A 24,521-nucleotide genomic window follows, 5' to 3' on the forward strand; every position below is an offset into this window, starting at 1 on the left:
TCCTCCCCAGCTCATTCCCCCCTCACCAGCTCATTCCCTCCTCCCCAGCTCATTCCCTCGTTAGTCCCTGAGCATATATACCTGTCCATCTCCACTAGTTCCTTGCCAGACTGTTGCGTTGCTAAACATGGTATTTCTGCACCTGTAAGTAAATATCGCGATATCACATACAAATCCCTTTGATTATTGTCCAGCATTATCATTGTGGCATGTCCAATCCCTGTTCTTCTTAGACCCTCCTATCGTACAGACCAAATGGTGGTTGAGGAGGGTGTGGATCTACTACACACCTTCTTGTCCTGTAGGAGTCGTTAATTGCAACGGCAGGACACATCAACTCTACTGGCAAATGTCCCAGTTTTCCTGAAGGCAACACTGGGGTTTGAGATACTACTTTCAGAAGTATTTCGTGGGTTCTGTATAATTTACAACAGCAGCATGCCACCGACAGCAAAGAAGTGTAAAATAAATTGACTACCGATAGTAAAGTTAATGAATAACACATGTAAGCAACCGTGATGGCCTATCTGACAGGTGGACCCGTGGACCGTTTTTTGAACAATGAAATGATGCAATCTATACATTTTATCACTGATAATCCACCCAGGCGTTTAAAAAATGTGATCTCATTAATTTACATTCAGTACACTTAGGGAAAAGAGGTATGAATAGTCTTATTTCCTCATTGCAAAAAAAAAAGGTCAACTGTCTTTCCATATAACACAATATAAGTCAGGTATGGAAAGGCAGTGTAACCACGCTATAGTATTCCATACACTCGCTCTGTATGACACAACTAATGACGACTATGTGCATAAAACTAATGAATAACGAATGAGAATGTATCCCTGTTTAGCTTTTTAAATACAAAAAAAATGTATGTGACTATTAATCACTGCTTCTTAACTAGCTGAAATGAAAAGGCAGCTGAAGACCCCGTTTCGGTTCATATTTAGGCTTGGAATTATCCCTGGCCTATTAACGCCTGATTAGGAATCCAATAATGACCCAATGAAGAATATATTGGAAGCTAATGTTAAGTAAAGCTATACCTTATGTCTTGATGCCTGCTCAATAATCCAGGTAAGAAAATCAAAGAAGTTTGAATCACGCACAAGTTTAACTGATGAACTGATTCAAACTTCTTTGACCTTGTTAGTTGATTTGATTCATTAGCCCATATTAATATTGATTCTTTTTTTCAGCACTTTTTTTTAACAATTCCTATTTTGAGAGAAACGAGAAATTACTGAGTTCTCCAAAAAAATCTCCAATCTCCAAAAAAAGAAGAGAAAAAAAGGTGATTTACATAACATTGCCACGTCACAAAATGCAGTAAGCCAGAACAGTATACGTTTTGTGCCAATGTAAAAACATTTGGAGTACTTTGGTTCTTTTTAGCAACCATGTAACTAGTGGTAAACTAGTGCTAGTATTTGATAATGATGGGTGAAGCCCCTCTTAATTGTACCAAGCAGTTTTGCGCGGCCTTCGGTTTGTGTAGGTAGCTTAATTCTATTAATAATTAATTATATGGAACAATTATGAATGCCGCCAGAAAGAGAAAATTGTAACTTTCTAACCTGGATCAAAGGTATCTGTCCACAAGACGGCCATAAAGCCCACCGCAAGCATCGTCAACTTTGAACTCCAGGATATTTTCATGACGTCAAGCTTCCACAATCTCAGACTGACAGATACAAAAATGAGAGTTTAAATGAACCAAATGTCTCGTTTAAAATCTGTTGTTCAGCCTTGTGCGATTTCCTCTCCGTGTCGGTGGAAACGGGTAAATAAACTGCTCAACCTACACATTTATAGGAGCAGCTGGGCAAAAGTTACCATGCAAATAAGTTACCCAGACAAGGGGCGGGGACAGTATACATTTTGTGCAACTATATGTCCTGTTTTATCAAGTGACCTCTCTGCAATAAAACTCTCGTCTTTCTTTTTCTCTCTCGCCGCGTTAGTTGTTCGACACTTATTTGCTCACTAATAAAGAGCAACCATTTCAACTCGGTTCCACATTTGAAATTTCTCAGATTTCGGCGCGCTTAAATGTAATGACGTCAGATCGAACGTGATGACGTCAGATTCATTTTGACGCCGCGCCCTATTTTGGGAGCGTTGCGGAGGCGGACGCGGCGAGTTGGTACTTGTCACTACCCGATCCGTACTGGAAACCCGACTTGCTGTAACCTCAATTTTACCCAAACTTTCACCACGTTTACCTTGCGATTGCGCGAGCCGACAATAACAACGTGGCACATGCATGAAACAAAATCGGGTTTACGGTATCAAAAAATAGGACATTTTTGATATGACCGTCCCGGAAGGATGCAATTATCTGCACTATTTAGAGGCAAGAAAATGTCGGTCCACATTTGCCTCCTAAAAAGCCATGTGAAATATATTGGAGCTAATTTACTTTTTAAGTAGTTGGAAACTACTGTGGTGGTCGTGGGTGGGTGAAGGTAGGATTATAATTGTTGTTCTGGCGATGAATCGTAGAAAAGGTTAAACGCCCTCGACAGGTTTGGAAAATGAGGAGCGTTTAATGTTCACCTTTCATCTTCCAAGCCCTGTATTCGGAATGTGTATAATGAGCAGCAGGGGTCCCAGTTGGGGCAACTTGCATAAGAAACGCAACGCCCTCTAGTTTTATTTGAAGCGTATGACCTGCAGTACATTCCCATATCTCATTTCGCCTTTATGGCAGCTTATCGATGCTTTTCATATCAGCAATAGTTTCCAAAACAAGAGAGGTGGAAATAACCGAAGGACATGCTGTACGCCTTATCTTCGGATTGTGAATTATAGTTTATGGGGTGATAGCACAATTTAACTATCTTCAGCAACTGGCTATTAAGATTATATAGGTCCTTAGGGTCACCATATTTAAGCAAGTCAAACAAATTGCGGGGAACATATGTTCTTTTAGTCATTTAAATAGTATATCAGTGGGTCGACATAATTCCCCTTGTTAGAAATGGAATTCAGTTCGTTTCAACGTCCTTGAACGTTTTGATTTCGTGAAATTCCTTAAAGGTCTTATATTTCGACACACCGCCATACTAAAACTCTTTCAACGAGCGGATTTGCATTAGAAACAAGTGGAAGCAGCTTACGCCATTGTCCAACATTTTTGGTTACCATGCCAACACCTATGGCGACATTAGTGTCTGACCACTGCATATCTCGGACATCCGTTGCCCGGCATTGTGTCAGCACCTTCCCCGTCACCAAACTAAGAGGAAAACAGGGCTGGACCTGGGTTTGGCTGTTGATGTTGTGACGTATGAGCTCGGTCTACCGTACCCCCATTAGCCAGAGCAACTCCGCTTGTTCAAGCTGCTGCCGCTACCTGCCTTCTGCTGAATTTGGGTACAACGGTGAAGATGTTAAAATGCTGCGCCTCGAACCAGCCTCCTGAAAGTCCTACCTGATAACTATTACAGTGGGCAACAACTCATCTGTTCACGACTTGGATATTTCTGGATTAGCCGTCGTCCTCGCCAGGGGTGGACATTATTATCGAAAAGGACATTTGCTTGCATGTCAGTCTTTAGGATTGTAGCTTTAAGGTGGGGGGGGGTCCACTTTTACCCCTTTTGTTTAAATGGACAACAAGGCATAACTGCAAAATCAGATTGACGGGCGTCCGGGTGGCGTGGTGGTCTATTCCGTTACCAACACGGAGATCGGCGGTTCGATTCCCCATGTTACCACCGGCTTGGCCGGCCGTCCCTACAGACACAATTGGCCGTGTCTGTGGGTGGGACGCCAGATGTGGGTATGTGTCCTGGTCGCTGCACTAGCGCCTCCTCTGGTCGGTTGGGGCGCCTGTTCAGGGGGGAGGGGGAACTGGGAGGGGAATAACGTGATCCTCCCACGCGCTAGGTCCCCCTGGTGAAACTCCTCTGTCAGGTGAAAAGAAGCGGCTGACGACTCCACGTGTATCGGAGGAAGCATGTGGTAGTCGGCAGCCCTCCCCAGATCGGCAGAGGGGGTGGAGCAGAGATCGGGACGGCTCGGAAGTGTGGCGTAATTGGCCGGACACAACAGGGGGATAAATTACACAAAAAAAACTCCCCAAAAAAACTGATTGAAAACAACATCACTGAGTTTCTTTGAGCGATTATGTTCAATCCAATTAGCACATTTCTATTTTTTTTATTAACTTTAATAGCTCAGTTTTGACTATTCGTTATATTAACTGTTTGTTTTATACTGGTGCATTTTTCCCCCCACTTGTAAATCATAAAAAGGTACTAATTTTTCTATTTTAAAAGCCGAGATGTAACTGATCCCTAGTTTGAAGTCATGCATTTTGCTACTTTACTATAATAATGGCATGCATTCACATTAATAAACAAAACATCCATATCTACAAAGCCAACATGAATGGCATTCAACAAGAAATGGAACAGAAAACAAGTTTCAAGTAGCATTGTTGTAGGCCCATAAAAATGTTTCACATTATATTTACAATACACATGTGTTCACAATGAAATGGGTGTGAAGAGCATAGCCTGAAAATATTGTTCAGTTTTGGCAAAATATAGACTTAATTCCAAAATCCTAAACTATACCTGTAACCAATTAGAATTGCACTGCACTAATACTTTAGGTGCACAGACACTGAAATTACATCACATTAACATTTTCATATCATAGTATGATCATGTACAAAGTTCTTGCAGATTGCATGAACAGAATAGAAATCACACACACACACACGCACACACAGACACACACTCTTCATCCATCTGGCCCTTAACAATATAACTTATCTGTCCATGTGAGAATAGATCAAACTGCATTCGTCCTCTGAGGGACACACACATGTTTAAGTCCAGTCAACGTCCATCTATTTCAATTTAAATGATACTTTTGGTGAATTAAGCCCTGATCAAATGAACTCCCTATCCAAATGAAGCAGCAATTAAATTCATAACATGTATCATAAAACACAACAGACACAATTTCCTCTTATCTTTTGCATTGACACCAGCACAACCAAAGAGTCCTGATGAAATAAATAGCCTAGGCATATAAAAGTGAACCAAATGATAAGCAAGAGAGGTATAGGTAAGACATGTTCTTTGCAAGATGAGTTATTTATCAAAAGGATACATTTTGGACTCAAACTACTATACAAGTGAGATGAAACCAGTTCTAGTTCCCCTGTTCAATTATTTCAACAGGCTTGTCCTTATCTTGTTTATTTACAGATCAGAATCATGTTTATTGGCCACGTAGGCTTGCACATACATGGAATTTGACTCCTGTTTCTTGGCTCTCTGTGTACCAAACAGGACCAAATAGAGTTGCTCAGTTTAAGGCTGGGCAATATATCGATATCGTGATATAAGACGAGATATCATCTGGTTTTATGTATATCGTGATATGACACAAGTGTTGCCTTTTCCTGGTTTTAAAGGCTGCATTACAATAGATGCAATTGTCTGAACTTATTAGGCTGTTCTAACTCTTAATTTGTCTCTGTTTGGACATCATGTCCACATTACTAATGAGCGTTTAGCGAAAATGTCATTGTGTAAATATTTCGTAAGTGCGTCAAGTCATTTCTACAACATCATCAAAATGTCTATCGAGATATTTGGTTAAAAATATCGTGATATTTGATTTTGTCCATATCACCCAGCCCTAGAACATAAAATCAAGAAGCATAAAATTAGGTCTGGAGAACTGACAATGATAAAACATCCCCCAAAAACAGCAGACAGCACTGCTCTGACACTACACAAAAAATGTACATTTTAGCGGCTTATTTTGTCTCATACTCAATTTTGAAATAATTTTCCATCAAAATAAACAATTTTGTCAATGAACTGATAGAATTTCATTTGTCCCCAGTGCAGGTTTACTTGTTAAGGGAATTTTCAAGAGTGAGTGTGAATATGTGAAACCGAAAGATAATACACCAGTTCATTGCACCAAAACCGGAATTCAATGTTAAGCGAGTCGGGAAAATCCTGGCAGTTTGACTGTACTGTTTTAAGAAATGTACGGCTGTACGACTAAAAACTGAAAAAAAAAGTTGTTAAGATGAACATTTTTTGCAGGGCGGGGGATTTTGATCTCAAACACATATCTCCAGTCGATGGAGAACAAAATAATAATAATAATAATAATAAGATAAAATCTGTGGTGCTCAAACAGGAAACAATTGGTTAAGATAAAGATGAACCAGTAACAGAAGGTGGAAGTAAATAGTACAAGGTAGTAGATAGTAAGCACTAGGTGGTCTTCACCAGATCATAGACGTGGATGTGGAAGTCATCATCGTATTTGATGTAGTATACGGTGGGTTTGGCTGGAACTTGATAGATAACCAAGCCTGTTCTCTTCAGACCACTGTCTGTGATATACTCCACCTGTTTACCCACAAGACTCTCCGTCTCTTCACCTGGCTTCCTGTCTGCAGGCAAGAGGTGTTTGTTCTCTGAAGGACAGCCACATACAGGAAGATTGGGGGGGGGGGGTTAAGAGAAATAAGAAGAATGTTATGGCAGGATCGTAATGCCAGAGGTGGTATTTGCGGTCTAAAAACGATATGTGGGTAACTGTCGGATCAAATCACGCTGATAAGTAGCTACTGGAACTATACCGGTAGTTCCAGTAAAAAGTGAGAATAAGTCAGGGCAAGCATTTATTTATTTACGCATTTATTTACGGCGTATTACACGATAGCCTTTTTTCAAGCACCATGAACTTGAACATTTGCAAAATATGGTCAATTTGTGCTAGATTGACTACTATTGAATAAGATGAACCTCATCCCATATCACACAGCCTTGCCCCAGTTTAAATATCTGTCATGCTTGGCCTCGGATCAGCTTGTGTGTTTGCCCCTTTATGATAAGACACAGTCCACCCCACTGATCTTAAACTGTAATGACCTCACATATTCTCCACTTCTTGGTTAAAAACAAAACTTGACACAGTGTTCACCAAGAAAAAAATGCTAGCCAAAGTAAATTCCCTTTGTTCTCTTCCTCTCTCGAACGTGTCAAAAACAAATCGGGTAGAAGAGCAGAAATTACATCCTGGTAAAGACAGAAAATCTGATTCACTTTTTAACACCTGTTGCTTTACCTGACTCAGGAAGCACTCGTAGATCTCCATCCTTGTAATCGTCCCACAGTTGATACATGTAAAGCACGGGGTCCTTTTCGTAGGTGATGTAATACCAATGGGTCATGACAGGGGCACGGGACAGCACCATACCCCTCCACTCATTTTTCTCCCCATCTTCCTTTTCAAAGAGATGCTCCACAGCTCTCCCCACGAGTTCCTCTGCTCCAGGGGGCACCTTTATTTTATTGTTTACTATGAAAAGAAGCAATTCGCAGTTGCTATAAGCATATGTCATGTGCATATGTCAAGCATATGTCCCTGCTGCTACACTTCCTGCAATTTATTGATAGTTTCCCTTGGGACTGATAACTTTTTCATTGTTATCTTCAGCCAGTATTAGTGTTTCACAATTTTAGTTGTAGTGCTGATAATCAATAAAGTTGGCAAAATTACCTTCATATTAAAACCTGCTGAGTAAAATAAAATTGGAAGAATTATATGTATTGGCAAATATTTGAACTAAAATTATTTCCATTCATTTACAGGACTTTAATCACTTATATCAACATCTTGACAATTTTATGATTTACAGATGTCACGGGTAACATTAAATGTGCCAGTATTGTGGCGTGCTAAAATTTTATAATTAATTGTGAAGACTGAAACTTATAGCATACAATAGTATCTAACTATTTGCGCAGCCCTGATATAAAGGCCTTCGTGATAAAACTAATTATACTCGCAAGTATATTACCCCCATAAAACCCCATATCTAAATTGGGAACTGGCTCCTACTCGCCCCAGTTTATTATGCAAGTGTTGCATACATAATAAAGCATACATACATACTGTTAAGAGTGTACATATGTTGCATGTAGATAAGGGGGTGGATGTTATCACACTTACCGACTTTTTCTGACAACACCTGCAGGTTGGACACCCTCTCGTCCTTGAACAACTCAATACCGTAGACACAGTCAAAGCCATCATATTTGACCATGTAGAGGGAGTTGTTGACGCTAAGGCGCTCCAAAACAGTGCCTTTCCACTTGGTCAGATTACCCTTCTCTCTCCATGTGTGTTGGATCCTCCGGCCCAGCAGGTTGTCAGGGTCTGGGGTGAGGGTCACCGTGGAGTTCCCACTCAGCTCCCCGCTGCTACGCTTCCTGCAAGTATATGAAGAATAGAGTAAAGAACAGGCATTGTGAGCAGAAAGTAAAAGAATAGCTATGGGTCAAATAGTTGGAGCAAATTGATATACTAAGTATAATTTTGATAATCTGGTCTTGAGGATTTTTTCTTTTTTTACACTAAGGAACAGGTCTTCGCATATACGAAATGCCAAAAGTAGCATCTAAGCAATGAAAGTGTTAGGAATTAAATTCTAGGGGGAATTAAGACATTGAAGAGATTTTAGCCTAATTGTATTGCAAATGTGGATTGCCAAAAGGGCCCCAAATAATCACCAAATAAAATTGCAACCTTGTCACAGAAGAGCCCAGATCCATTCATTAAAAATGTTACAGTGCACACAAGTACAGAAACTATACAATACAATTAGAAATAAAATGAGCTTTACAGGCAATTTTAAACAGCAAGACTAAAAAATCTCTGTCATATTTGGTGAACTTCCTTTCATGAAGATCTAATTTGACAGCTATAAACCATTTCCCTTAATAGCATGGTAACGCCTAAAGACATTTTCTGCATTTCACTCTAGCTATTGTATGACAAGAGAAAAAGTGCAGATAGTACACAATCTTTGTACATTTTCATCATAACAACCTGCAGTATGATAAAATGTCATTTTCAATGAGAGAATCTCTAGCCAAACCTTTGACAACCCATTTATGCCAAAGTGATTTTATTTATTATTATTATTGCAATATACTGTGGCAACCTCTTTATTCGGAGTTTTCAGGATTTCAGTGTGGTTTGTTCCAAGAGAAATGTGTATACCCATAAATCATACTTGGCCCTGGGGCGGCGTTTCAGTGACAAAGTGGGGGTACGGATCGTTGATTGAGAGCAGAGTCGGGTGCAAGGATGACCTCTTAAGCCTGCAATATCCCTCTGATCAAACAAGATAAACTGCATGTCATTGTTTGAGCCTACCTGCCACGCTTCTTTGACATGTTGCCATTAATTCACGCAATCCTGCAAGACACAAAGGAAGAGTCAAACGGTTGGTTGATTGAGACAGAAACGGCTGACACGCCTAACAGTGCATTCCTGCAAATTGCAGTGAACCGATTAGAGTTTAACAGATCAAGGACTTTGTGCAACACAGATAAAATCTGACTACGTAGTATGTCGGCCTTGTGGCTCGGGAGCAGCTGAGCCGCAGCAACGCCAATAAGCCAACATAGTTGCTCTACCGGATGTAAACAAGTAGCTGCGAAATTGCGACAATACCGCCTGGAAAGACTCGACGGTTCCACGCGCATTGTCCGGAGCGCGGCGTCGCGGGCCCGCACTATAAAATGGAGCTTAATAGACAATTTCTGCACAGCAGAAGTTGGCTAGCAATTCATCAATTCCGAAACAACGCATAACGTCATCTAAACTAGCTGAAGAAATAGCGCCACGAATCCCGAGTGCGGGATAACGTTATACCTCTGTAATACCGTAGTATAAATATGCAGATAATGTACATTCGTTGTACGTGTATTTATTTATTTTTTTAGCGAGAATGCCAGTACACCTAGCGCTAGCTAAACAAAAGAAAAACCATCGCCATGTAAGGTTAGCTAGTTACCTAACGCGGGCGTAAGAAGCGCTTTATTTACGGTTTAGGATCGGTTATGTATCCAATAAGGCATAGCGGAAAACGTTTATTCGGGTTAACCGTACCTGATCAGTGATTTCACATTTAGCAATTTCTCTTTGCGGAGCGGATTCCACCGCAGACGAAAGAACTACAAGCCGACAATTGGTCGCGAACTACAAGTACCACGCATTTGTAGAACACGGGGCGCCCTCAAAGCATGCCGGGAAATGGTGTACATTTGTTTGACCTCGTGGAGCCTGCGAGGGTTTGTCGAGGCGTGTATCTGTATATAAACACCTAACGCGTCGTCTTACCGTGTAGTTTGTGTTCCGCTACTTTCGCAAATTTAAAATGTCTAAAAAAAAACGTGTTTTCTTCCTTCTACTGCTGAGGTTATCGGCAAACCACCATGACATTAAACTACGTTTCCCTTTACCCACCTTAGCCTACGTTGCCTACATTTTTTTTTCTCAAAAATTTTTGCAAAAAAAAAATCTGTTTTCTGGGATGTTCTAATCACAGTGCCAGGGTTACTGTAAACCACTGTATATATCAGAAAGGGCCGTAGGTACGTGACTGTAAAAAAAAAAAGTAATTCTGGAGTTTTAAATGAAAGCACAATATTTGTGCCAATATTAACAAAAATATTAATGTTTTTGGTTTTTTTTTTTTGTGTTGGCATCTTAAAAGGAAGCTACTGAGTCTTAAACTTGATTTGAATCTTGGGATCACCAGTAGGGGAAACTGGCCAGGTATGCCCTCCTGTTATACAATAACACCTGATGGAGTCTTAGCTGATTTTAAGTGTCTTGCAGAAAAAGACGAGGCTGTTTCTTCCAAAATGCCAAAATGCTTTCTTATTTTATGGGAAATTTTAAATGCTTTAGATTTATTAAACTGAGGCCAAATATTAATTCATGGATCATTCACGTTTTAAACTTTTCTTAACAGCATAATAATGGCACATGTAATGTGCAAGGACACACAAAAAACAAAGAAGAAAAAAATCAATGGTAATTTAACCCTTTCATGTCAGCTTTTCCTTGTATCTGAATTGCTGATTTTCACCAGAAGATGTCATACTCAACACAAAATCTCTGCCCTATAGTTGCTGAATGAACACTGAACCAACTGCATGATGCAGTACGGCTGGGTATCTGACTGATAGGTTTACCTTTGTGAAAACCTCCTTCTGTGCTACGACTCTATGATTTTCGTACAACCTTCACAACTCACTTTTATTCAGACATTTTTTGGTGACTATTCCTAATGTCGCATTTCGATAGTCTGCTTTGTTGAAGGGCCTGTCTACTTTGTTTCCCTTCTTTTAGGTATGATTGATTATTCCATTATGTTGACTACACAGCAACGTTTGTTTTCCTTCAGTTGAGCTGAACTTGGATGTCCGTGGTGGAGTCAGTAAGGTTCTTCCACTGATGACAACACCACTAAATTACAATAGTCCAACCACATAATCACAAAAAAAACCTGTGGGAGACGAGGGCGTGCTGTTGTTTGTTTTTCACTTTTTGTTTCATTCAGTCCCAAGCTGTTACAAGGGACAGTCAGCGGAGGTCAGTCAGTTTTCAGGACAAAGGGCTCTTGAGGTGAAATATACTGTATCCCCTACACGAATCCCATTTTTTTTGCAATTCAGCAACCATCAGTAATGGAGGTTACTGCTCTGCCCCAATAGAGGGGAGGGGGGAGGGGGGGGTTGTGGAAATGCGTTTTGAGCCAGTTGTGTAATTGTGTTTTAGAAAGTTGAATCAGTTCATCTGGACACAACGTTTACACAACACTTCATCACTCACCCAAGTGACCTCTTCAGTCTCAGCTGACTGCAGGTATCCCCACCCTTACTTGGAGGAGTCACTGAGATGCGTGGTGAAACGTTTCTCTCTCGACAAAGGTTGTGTCCAGATGAACTGATTCAGCTTATGTGATTTTCTTACCTGGATTACTGAGCATGCATTAAATCATTCTGCTTTAATGGTTAGGCATACAATTATGAGAGGGATTGTTGTATGCTGGTCTATGACCCCCCCCCCCCCGAACACGCACACACACACACACACAGCTTTGCAGCATTCATCTATTGCAGTGACTGTCTGGGAGGAGCCAGCAGCAGCCGTCTCTCCTAGAACTCCCTCACTCCAAAAATAGAGCAGCACTCCTCTCCTACCATCTCACTTTTCCAGATATCTCACTTTTCCATCTGCATTTGCACTATTGAATGAATGGAACACGAACACACACACACACACACACACACACACACACACACACACACACACACACACACACACACACACACACACACACACACACACACAGGCACGTCTAACTGAGAAATGCTATAGATGTTGTTTGTGATGTATAGTAGTGAGATGAGGTAGCAGACTCATAGAAGTCAACCTAAGGGCAGTGTGTGTGTGTGTGTGTGTGTGTGTGTGTGTGTGTGTGTGTGTGTGTGTGTGTGTGTGTGTGTGTGTGTGTGTGTGTGTGTGTGTGTGTGTGTGTGTGTGTGTTTAGGCATGCGCCCATTGATTTTTGTTACAAACACTGGTATGTAACACGGACTAGGGTGGTGGTGGGTGTATGGGGTACCATGGCTGCATCACACATAAGAGTTGTTTGAACTAGACTTCCTTTCACCATTTGTAGATCTGTGTGTGTGTGTGTGTGCGAGTGTAAGTGTGGGAAGACTTGTCTAATGGGAAGACATCCAATTAGACAAGTCTGTCGAGGCTAAAAGGAGGGTGTGATGCTGATGATAGGTTTTGGTAGTTTTAATTAGCAGGATTCTCATTTTGCCTGCATCACATCTCCCCCTTCTTTGTAAATGACAGGATGGCCCTTTTTCTCTTTTTTTTTAATTTTTTTTTTTAGTGAAAGCCATTGTCTCAAATTGTAACCCAACTGATGAGATCTTCTTAATGATTATGAAATTCCTTTTAAGAATAATTTGAACCAATGGCCAACTACCAATATGCAGATCAATATGTAAACATTTCCAGTGGCAAACCCATGTGGTAGTGCCTTGTTTTCATTTTTGAATGCAAAAAGTGTTCTTTAAACTCTTACTTCCTATCATGTTTAATACTGAGTTCATGCTGTATTATGTATGGATATTATCATAATGAGTCAAACACAAGCCTTGGGAGAGAAGATCCTCTATAACAAACTGTGGACAGTTGTTCTTTGAGTGTGATATACACTGATGAACCAAAACATTATGACCACCTGTATAATATGCTGTAGGTCCTCGGTGTGCCACCAAAACAGCACCGACCCACTGAGGCATGGACTCTACAAGACCCCTGAAGGTGTCCTGTGGTATCTGGCACCAAAACATTAGCAGCAGATCCTTCAAGTCCTGTAAGTTGCGAGGGGGGGAGAAAACCATGGATCGGACTTGTCGGTCCAGCACGTCCCACAGATGCTCAATCAGATTGAGATCGGGAGAATTTGGAGGCCAGTGCAACACCTTTAACAATTCATCACATTCCTCAACCCATTCCTGGACATTTTTTGCAGTGTGGCAGGGTGCATTGTCTTGCTGAAAGAGGCCCCTGCCATCAGGAAAACCATTGCCATGAAGGGGTGTACCTGGTCTGCTATGATGTTTATAGATAGGTGGCATGTGTCAAATTGAGGTCCACATGAATGGCCGGACCCAGGGTTTTCCAGCAGAACACTGCCAAGACCATCACATTCCCTCCACCGGCTTGTCATCTTCCCACAGTGCATCCTAGTGCCATCACTTCCCCAGGTAAACGACGCACACGTACACATCCATCCACATGATCTAAAAGAAAACGGAACTCATCGGACCAGGCTACCTTCTTCCACTGGTCCAAAGTCCAGTACCGATGCTCATGTGCCCATTGTAGGCGCTTTCAGTGATGGAGAGGGGTCATAATGGGCACTCTGACTGATCTGCGGTGACGCAGCCCCATATGCAGCAGGGTGTGATGAACTGTGTTGTGACACATTCCTCCCATAACCATCATTAAAATGTTCTGTGACTTGTGCCACAGTAGACCTTCTGTCGGTTCGGACCATATGAGATAGCCTTCGTTGCCCTCGTGCATCGATAAGCCTAGGGTGCACAACACCTGTTGCCGATTTGTGGTTTGTCCCTCCTCGGACCACTGTCTGTAGGTACTCACCAATGCTGACTAATAGCACCCCACAAGCCTCGTCATTTCAGAGATGCTCTGGCCCAGTCGTCTGTTCATAACAATTTGGCCCTTGTCAAAGTCGCTCAGTTCTTTACCCCTGCCAATTTCTCCTGCATCCAACACACTGACGACGAGAACTGATTGTTCACTTAGATTTAATCTACCCAGACCTTGACATGTGCCCTTGTTTGGAGAAGATCAATGTTATTCGGTTCTCCAGTAAGTGGTCATAATGTTTTGGCTCATCAGTGGATGTGACCTTTTCACAGTGAGAACATGAGGTTTACAATGAGCTCCACATGTCTATGACTTTTAACATTTCATCAGTAGGCATCAACACTAGTGGATTCAAAACCCAAAAGTCAAGATGTACCCTTTCTACTAAAAAAACACCCGGGTACAACCCTTGCATCAAATGTGCAGACTACAGCTATAATAATGAAGTGCTGTATGTTTGTGGCATACAGCACTCATCGAGAGTTTTCTCCCCTCCCTTCTGAGTAGCCTTGCCAGCTGTGGCATTTGTTGGCCTTGTACCTAACACTGAAGAGGGTGGTGCTTGGATAGTCCCTCCTGTACAACCTTTTGATTAGACATGCTGGAGATTATTCCGGCCATATGGTCTAGTTGTCAAGTCATGTTGTAATGTCGTCCTTGTCGGCACTTTTGCCTGCAGGGGACTGACTACGTGTTGGACTGTTCAGTAAAACTGGAGAATCAAATTTATGTATCGCTCAAGCTCTCATCAAACAGTTGATGCAATTTTTCATTCTGTGGCATTGGGCCATTTTCATTCTGACTGTGAAATACTGAAAGCGTTGTATCCCAGATGGTTTAAACTGAATGAAATAGCCCTTTGGTTCTACTATAAAGTGAATAAACAAGAATTATGTCAAGAAGTGTGTCTAAAGTCTTTAAAAATGGCCCTTACTAAGGTCTTGTAGGTAAGACCTCATTTGTGGCATCCAGCGGCAAGTGTAATGCTAAATCATTCACTGTAATTATATCCAATCAGTGTGATAATAAGTAAATCCTCCATTAATTGGGTCTTGCCATTGTGTAGCTCCTGCTGCCGCAGCTAATTGACCCTCAGAATGAGGTGGAGTACATCTGCCTTCTTCCACTCACCACACTAATTAACATCACCTCCAGAATCAGAGGTGGGTGCATGCATATGTGCACTTCTGTATGTGACATGGTATCTATGTATTTAGCTTAATTAGCTAAACCAATGATTGGAATGACAAAAAAAAAAGGTCAGGGAAGCAGTGTTAAAATATCTGGAAGCTTCTTTTTTAAGTGAAATACTGTTTATCAGAAGACGCCTTGTATGCTAACATGTCTATCTTTACATACCTCAGATTTCAAAGTATCCTTCCACTCCATTTTTTTTGTTTTTTTAATTTTGTGTCCCCTAAAATGTCTGGCCTTGACTACACTGGCTTGTATCAGCGCAAAGTTTGTCACTACAGTGATGTTTTTACATTCCTCTGCTGGGGGGAGGCGCTGTCTGTGCACGTCCCTAAAATCTGAGATTCAAACGTACCCCAGCAGGCTCGATTTGATACGTCACAAAATCGAAAGCCAGTCGCAGTCTAATATGCAAATTCAGGGCGGGCAAAGAAGCCTGAAACCTATGCAGACAGGACGTGTCAGCACAGAGAGGAGTTTGTGTCAGCACAGTGACGTTCTGCAGCAAACATGACACGGTGTGCAGTTTTTGGATGTAGGCCAGACCCCGGAGCTTCGTCCTTCCACTGTGTACCAAAAAAATCCCACTATACTGCTGAAACGGTGGGAATGTATTTACAGACATCGGGCTCACGTTTGTGGAATGGTTTAGATGAAGAACTCAAGTAAAGCACAAGTTTGAATCAATCCGAAATGAGGTAAAAAAAAAATTGTTTAGAAGCGGTACGAGGATGAGAAGGAGGTTTTGTTTCTCTCATGACCGGGACACCCATGGTGGATGCTGTTATTGTTGTTTTTGTAAATCATTGTTTGTTTTGTTTTTTTTGCGTCATTCTGAGATAGATATATACTCTGATGTGTGAATAACTAAGTTTATGTCCGTGTGGCGTGGCGGTCTATTTCGTTGCTTGCCAACACGGGGATCGCCGGTTCGAATCCCCGTGTTGCCTCCGGCTTGGACACAGCCAACCGTGTCTGCAGGTGGGAAGCCGGATGTGGGTATGTGTCCTGGTTAAGTTTATTAAAGGATCCCCATTAGCTGACGTCTTGACGACCAGCTTATCTTCCTGGGATACAAAACATACATTACATAAGACGCAGACAATAGCAGTTTAAACAACAACAAATAAAAGCACTCATTAAAAAAAAAAAGGACAAGACAACATAACTATGCACAGAAGTGAATGCTGCAACGGCCACACAATGGTGAGTAGATTGGCATGTCTCCTACACATGCTTTGCATGATATTTTATGCAGATTATGTTTTATGCCTTATTTCCACTGGTCAGTTTTGCATTGCAGCCATAATCAGTTTTCATAACACGATGACTGGCTCAGCAAATGGAATGTAAATCTAAATGAAGTGGCCATTTTACAAAAGCAATCATATTTGCGACGGTGTGATCAATTGCTATTTGATCACACCTGTGTCATGCTGTTGGATCATAGCTGTGATCAAATAATAACCGATCACACCCTCGTGTGTATTATTGCTTAAGTAAATGTTTATTGATATTGGTGGTTTTATGTTTTCCCAGGTTCAGCGGGTGTTGCAGGTTACAAGAACAAGAAACTCCAAAGCAGGGAGGGTATCCCGGCTCCGGATGCCCCCATGGCAAGACCTGAGAAGCTTCCGGCAGCTGTGCCGAAGGGACCAGCTCTGCATTCTGCCCATTCTGCTGAGCCTCACCTGCTCATCCTGCCACCAAACACTGCGGGGGAGGCAAAGCTCAAGGGGAGACGGCAACCTCAGGCCATCCTCCAGGCTCTACCATCACTTCCTGTCATCTCCCAGGCTCCACCACGTCAATCACTTCCTGTCCCTGTTGCACCGGCACCACCCATCTATGAATGAATGAATGATGATTTATTTCGAACATGTAAACAAGCAGGATATAACATCCAGATAATCCACTGCCAATAATATGAAGTGATTAACAAATCCACACATCAAACTCAGCAAACAAATCTCCATATACGTCAAATTGTCTGTTACATGTTCGAAAAAGGAGTAGCAGGAACACTTGTTTTTTTTCCTACCCCTTATCACCTACTTTTAAGTTAATTCAGCTACTATACATTACAAAAAGGAAAAGAAAAATATATATAACAAAAAATATATGACAAAAAAAAATGTAACAACCCAGATATCCACTCGGTGTCATACAAGGGAAAATGAAAAAATTTAATTAGGAATGTTTGGAGATAAGTAAAACTTTAACAGTTAACACAACTCTTCCTCATCCCTGCATCTCTTGGTAATCAGACCTTTGTACTTCTTGAACTGTGTACTGTTTGTACTTTGAGTTCCTTGCTCAAACTTCCACAATTTTACCCCGCAGATTGAAATGCCCATGCTCTTCAAAGTTGTTCGAACACATAATTTCTTGGAAGTTTAATTTCCCACTGCAATTATATTCCCCTTCTCTATCTGAGAATATTTTTGTATATTATTCGGTAGTAGATTGTTTCTTGCTTTCAACATTATTTGTGCTGTGTTAAATCTATTAAACCCCTGAACTTCAAGGCACTTGACTTTAAAAATAGCTTGTTGGTGTGTTCACAATATCCTACATTATCAACTATCCTTGTGGTTCTATTTTGCAGTATACATAATGGTTGTAGGTTGGTTTTGTAGGTGTTACCCCATACCTCCACACAGTAGATCAGATATGGTAAAATAAATGAACAGTACAGAGTGTGCGATGATTTATGATCCAGAATGTGTCTGGCTTTTCCCATGACTGCAATGCTCCTTGCCAGAAAAAAAAAACAAATCGGAGAAGCAGAGTCAAGAACCATGTGGGAAAGTGCTGAAGGAACAAAGAGAATCTGGGGGAGGAACAGGGAGCCCAGGGGAGTATACTAGCTAGGGAGCTAATGAGGAAATGGGGAACAGGTGCACAGGAGAGCGGGGAAAACAGGAAGGGGCGGGAGGCCAATATTTTTTTCCTAGGATGAATCCAGAAAGTTCCCGCCCTCAGGCGCTAGGATTGGCCAGATCTGCCTGTCAGTCAACTTTCCGGATTCGTCCTAGGAACAAAATATTCACTTACCATACTCACACAGTTAAGTTGGCATAGTTAGCTTGGTTGGGTTGCAAATGTGGCTAATGGCTAACAGTTAGCTAGCAAACGTGGCTAGGGTTAGGGGTAGGGTTGTTGCGCGTTCGCATCGGCCTTGACTGACAGGCAGATCTGGCCAATCCTAGCGCCTGAGGGCGGGAATTTTCCGGATTCATCCTAGGAAACGCACAAGGAGGGCCCCTAGGAACTGAAACAAGACAGGTGAGTACTTCAAAATAAAACAGGAAACGCAACAGGCAATATCTAGCGGGATGTTGCACGAGCTAATCTTCTCACTTACATTCTCATTTGATTATGTCGGTCATGTAGAGGCGTCAAAATCAAACTGAGACTGAGAAATAATCAGGGGAAAACTCATCGTGGCAGCTTTGGAGGAGTTCACCTGACATTCACACAGGCCGCTTACATAAGCGAGCAAGCAGAGGCTTCACTGTTTTGATCAAGTACACTTGGGCAGAACACGACGTTGCTGCTGACTGACAGCATCGCTGCAGTGAGGAATGAGCCAAAGACCCGCTTGTCGTAGGTTGGTCTCTCTCAACTCCAGGACACCCGGCCGCCCTGCAAAATGTAGACGCGCCTGCTCCTTTTCTGTCACACTCTTATGATGAGAATCCCCTCTCTCTCTCCCTCTCTCTCATCCTTTAATCTCTCCATAAACCCAGCCTGACTTCACAGACCTGAGTCACACCGTATCACGACCTGGTTTTGACTCAGTGTTTTCAAGCGCTCTCCTCGCCCCTCCTTACTCCCCCTTTTTTCCGCTCTCTTCCCTGTCGTGATGGCAAAAGAGATTCGTGTGCGTTCTGTGGCTTAGTGTGTTCTCGCTGTGCGCGCCTTTACTGTCACTTCTGAACAGATGGCGGTGGGTGCGACAGAAATCTCCATCACCTCTGGGTAATGGAGATTTCTGTCGGTGCTGAGGATTTCAGGGCCGATACACTCAGTCCCTCTTAAGAGTGTGTGTGTGTGTGTGTGTGTATGTATGTGTGTGTGTGTGTGTGTGTGCGCGTCTAATAAAAGCGACTCAAGAAAACGACTGTCTCAAAGAAATTGGCAAAGGGAATTCGAATGCTTCCCTGCGACCTGACTGAGCATGCCTGCAATATTTTTGGATATCAGACTAATGGTTTCTGAACATGCCATTGCCACAACAATTCATGTCCGGTCATGCAAACACTTCAGAGCAATACTGGAGGTATATGTAGCCTATAGATTTAATCAGGGGTACGAACCCTGATAAAGTCTATAGGCTACATTGTCCTTCTTAATAACGCAGTGACTGTGTGGACATTAAAGCAGCTGTCAGGTGTGCTGCACCAAGGTAAATTGCGCCCCCCCCCCCAAAAAAGAAATTGTTAGCTCTAGCTGCCACTGCAAAGCATATGACAGGGTGCCGAGGGAGGAGGTGTGGTATTGTATGAGGAGATCGGAAGTTGCAGAAAAGTATGTAGGAGTGGTGCAGGTTATGTATGAGGACGGTGTGACAGTGGTGAGGTGTGCGGTTGGAATGACGGATGGGTGCAAGGTGGAGGTGGGATTACATCAAGGATCGGCTCTGAGCCCTTTCTTGTTTGCAATGGTGATGGACAGGTTGACGGACAAGATCAGGCAGGAGTCTCTGTGGACTATGATGTTCGCGGATAACATTGTGCTCTGTAGCGAGAGTAGGGAGCAGATTGAGGAGAGCCTGGAGAGGTGGAGGTATGCACTGGAGAGAAGAGGAATGAAAGTCAGTAGGAGCAAGACGGAATACCTATGCGTGAATGAGAGGGAGGGCAGTGGAATGGCCAGGATGCAAGGAGTAGAGGTGACGAAGACGCATGAGTTTAAATACTTGGGGTCGACTGTCCAAAGTAATGGGCAGTGCAGTAGAGAGGTGAAGAAGAGAGTGCAGGCAGGGTGGAGTGGGTGGAGAAGAGTGTCAGGAGTGATTTGTGAAAGAAGGGTACCAGCAAGAGTTAAAGGGAAGGTTTACAAGATGGTAGTGAGACCAGCTATGTTATATGGTTTGGAGACAGTGGCACTGATGAAAAGACAGGAGGTGGAGGTGGAGGTGGCAGAGTTGACGATGCTAAGATTCTCACTGGGAGTGACGAAGAAGGACAGGATTAGGAACGAGTATGTTAGAGGGACAGCTCAGGTTGGACAGTTTGGAGACAAAGCAAGAGAGGCAAGATTGAGATGGCTTGGACATGTGTGGAGGAGAGATGCTGGGTATATTGGGAGAAGGATGCTGAATATGGAGCTGCCGGGGAAGAGGAGAAGAGGAAGGCCAAAGAGGAGGTTAATGGACGTGGTGAGGGAGGACATGCAGGTGGCTGGTGTGACAGAGGAAGACGCAGAGGACAGGAAGAGATGGAAACAGATAATCCGCTGTGGCGACCCCTAACCCCCTAATTAGATGTGTGTGTGTATGTGTGTGTGTGTAAGACCATCCCACTGGAGAGCATCTCTCTGTTGTTATCAACACTGCATGTATCATGAAAGTGCAAGTCATTAAAAATTTGGTGGTGTTTACCTGAGCTCCAACCTGTGTGTGTGTGTGTGTGTGTGTGTGTGTGTGTGTGTGTGTGTGTGTGTGTATATATAATCCCCACTACTGTTATATACGGTGACAGGAGACTAATTACTACTATAAATACCACACATCCAGACCAGTTGAATAAACGCTTGCTGCCCACTGAGCAGGGTGATGGGCTGGATTGTCAAGCTGTTGCAGAGGCCGTGCAGTATAATACAGTACACTGTGCTGTGCAGGGTGGTGCAGCTCCAGCAAGGGAAGTGTACGACTGTGACGCACACACGGAGGCTTTCAAAGCCACAATAATGCACGTCAGAAGCCCTTTTGACTGAGTGGAAGTTTCATACTGTTCTGCAAAGCTTTCAAAATAAAGTGCAGAGGCATGCACACACACACACACACACACACACACACACACACACACACACACACACACACACACACACACACACACACACACACACACACACACACACACACACACATCACACCTGAAGGCCACACAGCTCATGTTCTGGAGTGTTCAGTGAGTTTATTCAGTTGTACTTTTTTTCTGAATGAGACCAAATGACACAAAGGCAGGACAGCTGCACACACAACACAACTCATCCTCCTCCCGTCACCCATGGTTACTTCCCGGTTTTGTGTGTGTGTGCGAGTGAGCTTGGTGCTGGGGAGAAGTAACTGATGTGTGTGTTGTGTGTGTGTTTAATTGTGTGTGCATGTGTGTAGTAATGTGTGTGTGTGTGTGTTAACTGATAGTGTGTGTAATTGTGTGTGCATGTGTGTAGTTGTAGTTTGTGTGTATAATTGTGTGTGCATGTGTGTAGTAATGTGTGTGTGTGTTAACTGATAGTGTGTGTAATTGTGTGTGCATGTGTATAGTTGTAGTGTGTGTGTGTGTGTGTGTGTAACTGATAGTGTGTGTAATTGTGTGTGCATACATGTGCGTGTGTGTGAATTAATGTGTGTGTGTGTAACTGATAGTGTTTAGTGTGTGTGCATATACATATGTGTGTAACTGATTGTGTTTAGTTGTGTGTGTGTGTTAACTGATAGTGTGTGTAATTGTGTGTGCATACATGTGCGTGTGTGTGTAGTAATGTGTGTGTGTGCGCGCGCGTGTGTGTGTAAGTAACTGATAGTGTTTACTTGTGTGTGTGTGTGTGTGTGTGTAATAGTGCGTGTGTTTGGTCGTTGGGGAGAAGTAACTGATAGCGTGTGTGTGTGTGTGTGTACGTGTGTGTGTGTGTGTGCGTGTGCGTGTTTGCTAGCAGTGGCTGGAAGGAGTTGTGTGTGCGTGTGGGTTAGGGGGAGTAAAAGAGCTGGTTTGCTGCTTTACCCTTCAAGTGACTCAGCAATTTCTGAGATGAAATTTGTAAATAATCCCTGCGCCTCCTCTTCTCATGCCTGCTCCTGTCACTCCTTATCCCCATGCCCTTCTCTCTCTCTTTCATCCCCTTTTCACACACCCCCGTCTCTCTCTGTCTCCAATTATCATTTATTCTTCATTACTTAATTGGTTTTGTACATAAAAATAACATCCCATTTCCATAATGAGTCAGAATCCCAGAGACACAACAGCACATGTGCGAACCCATCATACACCACTGTTTTACTGGGGCCGGGGTCCATTATCCCCCCCACCCCCACCCCGGGAGAAACGGGGCCGAAGTGGCAAAGGTAATCTAATAAGAGAGGAGGGGACATGGCTTCACTTGAATCCTGTCGGTTTGTGTGCTGGGATCTCCGCTCGGTTATCCATCACCGATCGCCCTCGTCCGTCCAGGGCAGGGCGACGTCAGAAGCACGGGGACAGAAATAGACTGTAGCGGGACATCTGAGGAGAGGAGTGGGCCCCGGGTCTGCTGCCACGCCGGATAGCGCCCACTCCTCCGACATGGGCACCGCGCAACGGAGAAACGAGACCGAGATGGGAGAGCGTGTGAATGGTCCGGGGCCTGTGTCTGTGTGTGTCTGTGTGTGTCATGAGACGGTAAAATGAGCGCGGATCTGACGGAAGACAGTGGGAGGAGATGAAGGCCTGATGTTTAGACATGTCGGCCATATTCAGCTAATAAAAGGAGGCACAACAAAAGAGACAACAGGAATTGTGAACTTTGGATATGTCTTAAATTCTGGTTACAGATTATTAGAGTATTAGTATTAGTATGAGTCCATATATCTTAAATTCTGGTTACAGATTATTAGAGTATTAGTATTTGTATGAGTCCATATATCTTAAATTCTGGTTACAGATTATTAGAGTATTAGTATTAGTGTTAGTATGAGTCCATATATCTTAAATTCTGGTTACAGATTATTAGAGTATTAGTATTAGTGTTAGTATGAGTCCATATATCTTAAATTCTGGTTACAGATTATTAGAGTATTAGTGTTAGTATGAGTCCATATATCTTAAATTCTGGTTACAGATTATTAGAGTATTAGTGTTAGTATGAGTCCATTAGAGAATGCCAAAATAAAGGCTTTTCATTTTTACAAAGGTTTTGTTTCAGAACTGATCAGACGGAGGAAGTGATCAGAGCCATGTCAACCTGTGAGTCTTCCATGCAGTCATGAAGCCTCGGAGTCAAGAAGAAGAAGAAGGAAAGAAAGCCACTTTATTTTGTCATTGTTCGGCTGTTTTGGTTACAGTGAATGTGTTCTCTGTATTTAACCCATCCTATTGTATAGGAGCAGTGGGCAGCTGCGGCACCCAGGGACCAACTCCACTTCTTCTTCCACTGCCTTGCTCAGGGGCACAGACAGGAGTGTTAACCCTAACAAGCATGTCTTTTTGATGGTGGGAGGAAACCGGAGCCCCCGGAGGAAACCCACCGCAGACACGGGGAGAACGTGCAAACTCCACACAGAAAGGACCTGGGACGGTCTGGGGTTCGAACCCAGGACCTTCTTGCTGTGAGGCAACAGTGCTGACCACTGGGCCACCGTGCCCAGACCACCCAAATCCATGTCAAGTCTTTCGGTGGATGAGTCCGAGTCAAGTCTGAGGGTGAAGCTTATCGAGTCGAGTCTAAGAATTTAAAGGTGGCGAGTCCAAATCGACACCAGTGGAGGGAAATTTCTGTAAAGACTGAAACCAGAAAAGTGCAAGTCCAGTTAAACACCATGACTTGTAATCACATGTCATACACTGTAGTCTACCACCACAGTAAAAGTAAAAATTTCACCACACTGTAGGCTTTTTTTCCCCCCTCGGCCAAAATGGAAATGTTTCACATTCAAATTTTTCAGCATTTCTGAGACATTTATTAATAAAAATTTTAAAAAAAGAAAAAAATTAGATTAGATTGCACTTTATGCTATCTACGTCTTGTCTCTTAAGTTTTTAAGTCTTACACTCGACGAGTCTTGAAAAATTATCACGAGTCAAGTTCGCGTCATTATGCTGGGAAGTCTTAGACAAGACCGAGAACTTACATGGACTTGAGACCCGAGTTTGTATTCGAGTACTACAACTGTACACGACAATACCAGCAGACCGGACCTGGATTTCCACTGTGTTCTCAAGGCCGTATTTCTCTTGGCCCTAAATTTGTCAGGTAGCCATAGGAGCCACAAATTCCCGAGTCTACCATACAGACTGCCACTGTCATTCCCTCTGACCCCACCATCACTCGCATATAAAAGCAAG

General features: G+C 42.7%; 1 protein-coding gene across 1 annotated transcript; it reads right to left on the reverse strand.

Annotated features, from left to right (window-relative positions):
- Nucleotides 1–4,899: 4,899 nt before the first annotated feature.
- Nucleotides 4,900–10,034, reverse strand: LOC130124119 (spindlin-1-like). The gene is made up of 5 exons (XM_056293536.1): nt 9,958–10,034; nt 9,220–9,261; nt 8,011–8,270; nt 7,123–7,356; nt 4,900–6,469 (listed from the first exon to the last, which is right to left on the reverse strand). Exons 2-5 carry the CDS (start codon nt 9,237–9,239, stop codon nt 6,264–6,266), a joined length of 720 nt encoding a protein of 239 aa, XP_056149511.1. The 5' UTR covers nt 9,240–9,261; nt 9,958–10,034; the 3' UTR covers nt 4,900–6,263.
- Nucleotides 10,035–24,521: the final 14,487 nt, after the last annotated feature.

The sequence above is a fragment of the Lampris incognitus genome, chromosome 14 (genome assembly GCF_029633865.1).
Source record: "Lampris incognitus isolate fLamInc1 chromosome 14, fLamInc1.hap2, whole genome shotgun sequence".
NCBI lineage: Eukaryota > Metazoa > Chordata > Actinopteri > Lampriformes > Lampridae > Lampris > Lampris incognitus.

Coding starts and splice junctions, on each gene's coding strand:
- LOC130124119 (XM_056293536.1), bottom strand. CDS start 9,239: ATGTCAAAGAAGCGTGGCAG. Junction 8,271..9,219: donor ATGTCAAAGAAGCGTGGCAG/GTAGGCTCAAAC, acceptor ATATACTTGCAG/GAAGCGTAGCAGCGGGGAGC. Junction 6,470..7,122: donor ACGAGTGCTTCCTGAGTCAG/GTAAAGCAACAG, acceptor GCTGTCCTTCAG/AGAACAAACACCTCTTGCCT.